At 36.4% G+C, this 10,052-nt stretch overlaps 1 protein-coding gene across 1 annotated transcript; it reads right to left on the bottom strand.

Moving 5' to 3' along the window:
- Positions 1 to 757: 757 nt before the first annotated feature.
- LOC149845282 (putative ADP-ribosylation factor GTPase-activating protein AGD8) lies at positions 758 to 9,787 on the bottom strand. The gene is made up of 7 exons (XM_089995668.1): positions 9,658 to 9,787; positions 9,435 to 9,553; positions 5,622 to 6,051; positions 5,232 to 5,483; positions 4,200 to 4,325; positions 1,910 to 2,005; positions 758 to 1,097 (listed from the first exon to the last, which is right to left on the bottom strand). The coding sequence occupies exons 1-7, from the start codon at positions 9,727 to 9,729 to the stop codon at positions 990 to 992; spliced, it is 1,203 nt and encodes a 400-aa protein (XP_089851794.1). The 5' UTR covers positions 9,730 to 9,787; the 3' UTR covers positions 758 to 989.
- Positions 9,788 to 10,052: the final 265 nt, after the last annotated feature.

The raw sequence follows: 10,052 nt of genomic DNA on the forward strand, positions 1-10,052 counted from the left end.
AGGCCATGCACCAACACTTTTTCATGTGCTGAATCATTTTCATTGGCCCTGCGCACCACCTCGTGCGCAACAGCCTAACGAAAGTTGATCAAGCGTATTTTTAAATGCGAATTCCATCTAGTCCATGCCACTTAGTGCATAACCATCGTATACCATCTATCACTTCCGAAAAGAGCACAAACTTGCCTTAGCCTTGTGTGTCATGGAGCGTATTGCGACTCCATGCGCTTGCTACAGCAAAACCTCACCACCGAAGGAACAAGACCTTGTGAACCCAATCCGAAGACCAGTTGATGATTGAACATCATAGCGAAGAGCACCACCCAGACTCATTCGTCGACGCCTAGGCATTCACTCGCCTAGCCCCGAGTTACAATACTCGGTTGGAATCACCTAGGGTGATTCCTGAGAGAATTAACCCTAACCCACACATACCCCCGTGCGTCCAACCGCTACGCGTGAGATACTCCTGCAAGCTGAGAGGTTCTTAACCAAATCTCCAAAGGCAACATTCTCTAATCTGCTAGTATTGTTTAACCAAACAATGCTCCACGTCAATGTTGCCATACAACGATGCACTAAAGACGATAATGTTGTCTATCGTGTGTCGTGCAACCACCGCACATCACCGATCAAGTCAACGTACACCGCGTGTTCCTACACTTGATGCATTTCACTCAGTAGAGCTCTGCACTGCAACTGTTTCATTCTGAAGGATCGGTCTAAGACAAAGCAAATGTTGAATAAAAACAGCAAGTGAACAAGACTCTGAATTACCATGTCCATTTGAAATAGTTTTGTTGCTTACAACAAAAGATAATGCATATATGCTGTAATAAGGGATGCTTGAATTAAGATTTCCCAAAGAATTACAAGCACCAAGGGAAAGAAAAACAAGCACCTTTTAAATAACATATGGAAAAATTAAGAACTTATCGAGTCCGAGCCAGACAATGAATAAGTCGACAAAGGCCACAGGCAACTGGTACTCAAAGAATTCTATCCTGAATATCTGTTAGAAAGCTGGAAGCCAAAGCTGTGAGCTTCTTCCCAGTCTCCCCTGCAATGTTCTTCAGTGAAGAAATGTCTTGTGATGCCTGAAAAAAGATGAGTTATCTTTAAGTAACAAAATAGAAAGAGATCCGGGGGAAAGAAAACTCGAAATGAAGTTGGATTTACAGTCAGTAGCATAAAATATTTATGGTGGAGTGAATAAATCCAGATGTTTTGCAAGATCAATGAACTACTTTTCAGTTCAAAATATTGGATTTATTTTGGCAAATAATTGTTCCACCAATTTTGTTAATAGGATACTAAATTTTTGTCCTCACAGGAGGGGGGTTTTGGAGGAGAAGGGGAAAAAAAGAAAGAGAACAAAACCAAGATTGATTCAACCAAAGTAATGTTGAGTCTTCAGACCCCACCCACTAGAAACATGAAAAGTCCAAGCAGAGGCTAATGATAAGTGATGCACAAACAGATCTTATGAATCATATAGGCTATTTTCAAAAGAAAACAACATATTCAAGCAGACTTACAGAATGAACTTATCTTACATCTAGGAATCATAGCAGCAGTTTCTATAAATCATATAGGCTATTTTTTCTCCAAACAGACAAAAATAAAATGTAGCGCCAATCATATATGGCGTTTGGTGATCAAAGAATGACTAAGAGCAGGATAATTCTACAGACACTGAATGCCCAAAATGTGACTCATGTTTTGCAGCTTAATCTGAAATGTTGCAATATAACAAGCCAACACAAAAGTCAACCTGCCTACAATTAAGATCAGAATGATTATCTGAAATGCAAAGACAACATTCATCCTGGCTCTGATAACTAACTAGTTTGCCAGGTCATCTAGGATAAAGTAAAGCCAAATTTTGAAAAAAATAATTCACAAGTACCTGAAAAGAGAGACGGTTAATGAGATCACTTGCTGTCAAATCACGTTGAGAATCAGTATTGTCAAAGAGATCAGAACTTGATATAGCCGTTGAACCCTATAGCAGAACATATGAATTGTGAGTAGGCAGTCAAAGCAAAAAGTGTACGGCAACTAAAAATATCATAAAATGAACATGAACCTGCCGTATATATATATACCCCTTTTTTCGTTAGGTCACCATTTGGACCCTCCAAAAATCATAGTTTTAGGTGTTTTATGCTAGATCTGAACCATTATGTGTTTATCATTGCTTATTTATCAAGAGACAAGCTTTGTTCTGAATTTATTTGACGTAAAAATGTGAATATTTTATCATCAAATTTTAGTGCAATATCAACCATTGATTTTTTTTACCTCTTTAACAGTGTTATTAAAAGCGCGCCTCAAGGCACAAAAAGTGTGCCTTGCCTCAAGGCGAGGGGCTTTGTGCCTTGAGGCGCAGGCATAAGGCGCAAAAGCCCTGAGGCGCACGCCTCATACTCCTTGAGGCGTACGCCTCAAGGCGAGGCGCGCCTCACCTTGTTTTGGTAAATTTATATTTTCATCCATTTTACATTGAAATTTGAGGATCTCAGTTGGAACTCGGGTTTGGCCCATGTATGGTATGAAAGTTCACAAACCATATCATATATTAATTGGACCCTTCGGGTCTGACCCAGATTCTTTTTTAACCTTTTTATTTATCATCAAACCCAAACCATTGACACCCCTAGGTGAAAGGTGCTTGCCTGAATCAACTTGATTGATTAAACTTGAAAGGTAAAGTTATTGAATTAAGTTTTGGGCCTGAAGTGGACCTTGTTGGGGCATTTGCACAAGAGCTCCAAACCAAACTAGTTTTTGTCCTTTAAAATTTTTTTTTTCTTAATTAGTCATGGAGAAGTTGCTGCTATAGTTTTGACCTGAGTCATTGTCTGTAGTATAAAGTTGCACGAGTGCTCTTTACCATTGAGGATAGTTTCTCATTTTCCTATCATTGCCAAATAAAATAATTAATAGAGAAGAGTTTGTCTTTCTATGTTTTTCTATTGTAAACGAGTATCAGTTTTTTAGTATATTTTAACTTTTGTTGGTTAATCTCATATATTTTTCAGTTATTTCAGTTATGTAATTAGTTTTTGTTAGGCAAGGGCGACAACCCTAAACCTAAACAAATCGGGTCTGATCCATAAGAAACCGGGTCCCAAACATAAGCCCAAGAAAAAAAAATCTTTGAGGGGGGGGAGGGGGGGGGGGAGCGTTGCCCCCCTATAACCCCCGGCCAGCCCCCCCCCCCCCCTTCTTTAAGGGCAAAAACTCTGAATCAAGCTCCACAACTCATCAGTTTCTTAATATGTTTTAACTTTTGTTGATTAATCTCATATATTTTCCAGTTATGTAATCAGTTTTTTAGTTACTTTTATATGTTAATCTCATATTTTTTAGAATAATCTTATATATTTTAGCTTTTGTTGGTTAATCTCATATATTTTCCAGTTATTTCAGTTATGTAATCAGTTTATTAGTATATTTTAACTTTTTTTTGTTATTCTCATATATTTTTCAGTTATGTAATCAGTTTTTAGTTACTTTTATATGTTAATCTCATATTTTTTAGTACTTATTTGAGATTTTCTATTTCTTATTGATTGTTATTTAATCAATAAAGCATTTCTTTATTTATTTGTATTTTTAGATATTTTTTATAATATTTTTTAAGTTTTCAATTTTTTTTTAGGCTTACGCTTTACGCCTCGAGGCTTACGCCTCGCCTCGGTTTTTGGTGGAGCCCCTCGCTACACCTCAACGCTTTTCACAACATTGCTCTTTAAAATACACACCTGAGCACAAAAGATGCTTAATAAAAAATATGTTTTCTATTGAATAAATAATGATAAACACATCTAACGGTTCAGATCTAGCATAAAACACCTAAAACTATGGTTTTTGGAGGGTCCTAATGGTGACCTAATGAAAAAGGTGGCAGCACAATCCCCACTCTCTCTCTCTCTCTCTCTCTCTCTCTCTCTCTCTCTCTCTCTCTCTCTCTCTATCTATCTATCTATCTATCTATCTATCTATATATATATATATATATATATATATATATATATATATATATATATATATATATATATATATATATATATATATATGCACCAGTTGAATCTCAGTGCAATCAACTGTGAACAAAAAACAATAGCAGTAGCGACAACTTCAGGAGGCAATCTACACAAAACGGGATAATATTCAGCACAAGTAAAATATACCGAGAATTTCTGCAGGGAGATTTGAGTCTCTGCATCACTAGCCTTAATTTGATCACCAAAAAACTGAGCTGAAGAAATAGATTTTGCATTAGAGAACTTCTGCCTAGCTTCGTTTGTCTCCTCAATCTGCAGTAGATAAACATAGCAGTAAGAAAGTAACAGCAACACTAACACTGGGATACATCTTCTATACAAAGTTCTAATCAATGAAGAATGAGTGCATTTGTTGATATAAAGTCCATAAGAACAAAGATAAACAATGTATTTTTCTTTCTTCCTTTTTTGTTTCTCTTACCTCGTCTAATGCTTTGTTACCTCCAAAACCATCACCCCTGATTAGAGATAGCATGTTGCAGATTATGAGTTAATTTCGACAAACAAAGCTGTTTTCAAATTTATGAAACAGAAACCCTTAAGATGAGATTTTAAGGTTGTACGCAAGGATTATGCATCATCTACAGCTACGCAAATGGTAATATGAAGTTATGAACTAGGTGCTCATTCCTGAACAGATACCAGATATTCAGGTAGCAAATTTGTTAAATTGCTTACCCATTTTCCTCACTATAGAAAAACCCTAGTGCCTAGTGGATATCAGAACTAACGGAAAATCAGCTCTCTCTTAAAAAGGGAAACAAAGAAAGTTTAACCTTGCTAAAAATGAGAACGGAAAAGAGCAGCACCGTTTTCTTCTTTTTAGTGGCATTACTTAGACCATAAATAATTAACTGCTACATGGAAGAAACAGGGACAAGCCAGATGCCACATTTATTTTTGAATGAGCAAAAAGGCATCTATTTATCCAGAGATAGGAATTCTTGTCCAGTTTAATACAAAAAGTCTAATACATAATGTAAATTATCTACCTCTCTGAGCTTTATAGATCACGGGATTCAGGAGCTAAAATGACCAATGAAATTCTCCTCTTGGGAGCCATATAGATATGTACAGTGACTAGGAATAATCCAAAATACACGACAGGAGACACATTTTGGGGACCTGCAGACAAGGTCGGGCAGTTGAGAATGATACCTGCACTTTAGAGTAACTTGTTTTCTTCTGAGCTCCAGTATCCATTCCATACTCCGAAAAGAAGCTTGTAGACTTAGGTGGTGAAACGTGTCTGATGACTTGAGGGCCACTAGAACTGTTATCAGAACTCATAGTCTCCACATATTCAAAACGAGAAGGAAAAGATGAAGCCAGTGTGGTGGTAGAATTAGCCGAGGAACTGACCACAGGTGCTGGTTCTTCGGGTTTCTGATCATACAGAATTTCACTGGTCTGAAAGCGAAAGAATCATTTGCTAAGTTTTCATATTGATGAGTTCCATCTTCACAACAATGAAGCTTTCAAAGAGATTTTTCATTCAGAAAAATAATTTATTGGTGTATATTTTTCAACTTCTTGAACTGGATATACCTTTGTAGTGAGTTTCCTAACACCGAGCCCTCCTGTCCTACTTCCTGTCTTCTTTGCACCAAGAGGCTTTTTTACAGGGTGTGAAGGAGCTTTAGGTGAAACAGGCTTTTCAGCTGTCTCATGCTTGTCAACTGAAGTTTCTTTTATAGTATCCACAACCTTCACATCAGGAAGCCCATTAGTGGCATTTGCAGACTGGGAAGCAACAGGAGATCGAGGAGAATTTGAGGCATTGTCCTCCGTGAGGCTCTTTGCAACTTCCTTTGAGAGCAATTGTCTGTATAACTCAGCAGCTCTTGATGTGTATTTTGCCTCAATTTTACCGCCATCAGTCCATCCATGTTGTTTAAAGAAAACATGAGCACGGTTATTTCCTCCAAAACTCATCATCTTTAACTGCTCTGGAGTCCATGAATCAAGATTTGTCGACCTGTTTGTCAAATTAGATGGTATAAGCTTCAACGGTTCTGAAGACATTGTTCTCATTCCATACAATAGATAAATCAATAGTTTGAAACATGACTCAGATTACTTCACGTAGCCAAAGTCCAAATCAAGAGTTAGCAAGACATGCAAACACAGAAGCATGGTTGATCTCAGAAGCAACACAAAATACTTAATTAGCTAGGTTCAAGCTTCATAAGCAAGCATAGACATGAATCGCCCCCATGTGGTATTGACTCGTACATCTGAAGTTACTGCTAATTCCCAGCTAACTTGATCCAAGACTTATCTGAACTGACTACAGGTAAATTATTGAAGCATAGCATGCAAGCAATAGTGAAAACCCTAAGTATACTAGATAGAGTTTATCTCTGTAGAAGTCTGGAAAAACATAAAAGATGAAAAGAACTTATCAAACTGTCTGAAAATGTGAAAACCACTACAGCTCATGCAGTTCCCCTTCTAAATAGAAGATTGTCATGCACATGCATCAAAATGGATTTCTACATTGACAAAACCAATATGCAACACCAGGCTGCATAATGGAACAAGCAAGGTTATTCTGTAGTTGTTTTGGCAATTTACCCAGTTAATCACAAGGATGCTTCATAAAAACATGCATACATGATTATAATAAATAGTTTTCATGGTAAAATACAAATTGTTTGGACTGGGATTTTAGTTATATGATGAAATAAATATATCAAGAAGATAAATCACAATTACAGAATGGTTAAAAACATTGTGAAATTTGATGAGTAATCACATAACTGTATGTACACATGGCTTTCTACTGCATAGACATATAGCCTGATCTCCACAAGCATATCATACACTAACCTTTTTTTATTGTTCGTGCAGTTACTCAATTAGTTTGTAAAGAAACATGCAGGCATAAAATGTCCTTTGAAGTTCTACTTTTTTTTTTCAAGAGAGTTTTTGAACCATGCCTTCAAAAGTAACATTACAGCTGGACACCATACTCTTACTGTGTTATAATTTGCAGAAGAATATATCATAATGGCTATATAAGTGACTTTCTCGCATCTCCTTTAGGTAGTCATCAAGCCATAAATCCAATCCTGAACTATAGGATTGAGACTAGAAGCAAGAACACCCTAAATAACAAGAGCATTTGTCATTTCAGGTCCAACCAATAAAAATAATGAAAACAACATTTGTAATAGAACAAGGATCACCTCACTTCATCAACTTCCACTACTATTTTAAGAATTTAAGTGTTCTCATTGTCATTCACATGTAATACTTAAAGAAAAATCATATCATCACCTCATAATATTCGATTCACAGCGACTATAAAACAAAAATAGCAAAAGATAATCTTGTGGACAACAAACCCAGGAAGAACAGACTTAAAACTTGGCAAGAAATATGCAACATCTAGATCTGAATGCATGCCCAAGATGCCATTTAATTCCAAAAGGCTGAATGATTATTTCCTACTAGATTTTATAGATTTCACTCTTCCCTCTGATGTAAACATCTCTATCAAGCAATAAAAACCCAAACCGAAAAAAAAGAAAGTGAAGGTTGTCGCTTATGAAGGGATGCTCCAAGCAACAAATTGAACAAAATTTGACTTATAGACTCACTCAAATAAATCTTCCGTTAGTGCAAATGGATTCACATCATGGATACAAATGGCACCTAGGCATAGTGAGTAGCTTGATTTGAGAGCAGAATGTGGATTGCTTCCGAAACAGGTAGGAAGTAGTCAAGAATCCCAATTCCTGTAATTGGACATGGTGATTTTCCGTATTCAAAGATTGTTTTTCCTATGATTATGGAATCAGGATCTCTAAAATATTGATAGGTAAATTCATAGATATTTTTTTAATAAAATGTATTATCCATAACTCTTCATGTTAAATTAAATGTGAATATTACAAAACATGTACCCATCATTGAATAAATCTTTCATATTAATTTAAATATCCTGATTTAAACAGTAAGCTTACAATTTATAAATGCATTCTTCTCTCAAATATTAGCATATAAAATTATTGATTTCAATATTGCATGATATTTTTATGTTTTTTTAAGAAAATGATTTAGGAGTGTCTTATGGATTATGATATTGATTGGTTAAGACTTTTTGCTTTCTTATTTCCCTTGCTTCACACACTTCCTACTTTGTTTCCCACGTGATTATCTATATTAATTCCTTTCCACTAGTCACTTCTTGAACCTTCTCAAAATTGGCACTTTCTGTTTCTGATTCCTGAAATGCTTTCCACTTCACTTCCTGATCTCAAGAATCTGATTCAAATGCCTAGTCTGCTTTAATAAATACACAATCCCAAATACTCTGCATATGCATCAAACACATTCAATATCTAGAACTCCCAGATGTTTATAAAGAACGATCTTCTTCCAAGAACACAGTCAGATACACTCTGCTGAACATGGGAACATCCATAAAATAGAATATCTAACTTCTCTTTAACTTTAAGCTCATCTCCATATACTTTTATTAAAAATATCAAATGTCAATAATTTATGCTTAAAATCTGAATCTTCACAAAATTCTCCTACACCAACTGCAATTTTAAAAAAATCACAAACCAGTAGCAGCACATTAAAGCATAGACATCAAAATCACAACATTCCTAATCCACAACCAAATGCGATACGTGTTTACAATAAAACGCCCAAAATTTTGCAACTTATGTTCTGCCAAACCTATTCGAAAGAGACCCTTTGGCCTACCAACCTAATTCAACCAACGCTATCAGTTTCAAATTTCTTCCACACCGTGTCACTTATCGAATCTGGAAAGAAAGACACATTTCCATGCAACAACCCATCAACTTCTGCTTCATTACCACAAGAAGAATTATAAATTAAGAAAAAGAATACCTAAAAAGATGCAAATGAAAAAAAAAAAAACAATTCATCTCACAAGACAGCATGGTGGAGCAAAGATAATGAGCCAAAAGAAAATGAAACAGAAAAAAAATCGAAAAAAACAGGTTTAAAACAATTCAAGATCCTAAATAAGAAAAATCAGATACGCACACGACAACCAAATACCAAAATTCAAATAGGCCAACAGCACAAAATCTCTCCATCTAATTCTTCAAAGCCCCTCGATTCAACAAATCCAGAAATTCAAAATGCTCGTTTCTTACACTCCACATGCATCAACTCATCCACAATCAATTCAAACGGATCAAGAAAACACGCACCAAAAACCCCAACAAATCCACAAACAACATGAGACCAAATTCACTCATCATCAATCAGAAAAAAAAAAGAATCCATCAAAGAAACTAAAAAACCAGTGGCGAAACGATCGAAATTCTCTTCACATTCATCGATCTGCCACCGGAACACAACACAAGGTACCTAACGAAGCTGATGTGCACGCCGAGGCTCCGATGAACGGCCGAGCAATCGATGCAGAGAAAGACCCCGTACGTCACCGACGCCCAAGTCGGGTTCTTCGTGTTGCAATCGAAGCACATCTACACAAAAAAAAACCGCCATATTTTCACACTGACCCAACTAGGCTTTCCATCTAGATCTACGAATTTAACCGAAAAAAAGGAAAAAAGGAGGAGAGAGGTACCTTGTTCTCCGACCTGGATTTGAGTTTGCGGAAGAGAACGTTCTTGTCGTTGAAGTTCTCCGTCGTCGCCATGATCGCCGGAGAACGAGCGAGATCACGGCGAGAACGTTTGTTCCACCCTTGGTTCGGGAAATGGACAGAACTCGGTTAGCTCAGAAACGGGATCTTAATAGATGCAGAAGATCTCGGTTTATCAACCAAATTACGTAACAGCCCCTAATTTTCTTTGTTTCCGTGGCGCTGTTTGTTGAAATGTCACAGACATCGTTATTGTGATTTTCTCGGCAAGTTCAAGACCACGATAAATTTAAAATTTCCACGTTTTTTTATGTTTCTTCGCGTGAAATGTGGGGCCATATGAGATTTAGAAAAGTTCGAGAAAACATACGAAGACA

Source organism: Nuphar pumila, chromosome 2, assembly GCF_984573655.1.
Source record: "Nuphar pumila chromosome 2, dmNupPumi1.hap1.1, whole genome shotgun sequence".
Lineage (NCBI taxonomy): Eukaryota > Viridiplantae > Streptophyta > Magnoliopsida > Nymphaeales > Nymphaeaceae > Nuphar > Nuphar pumila.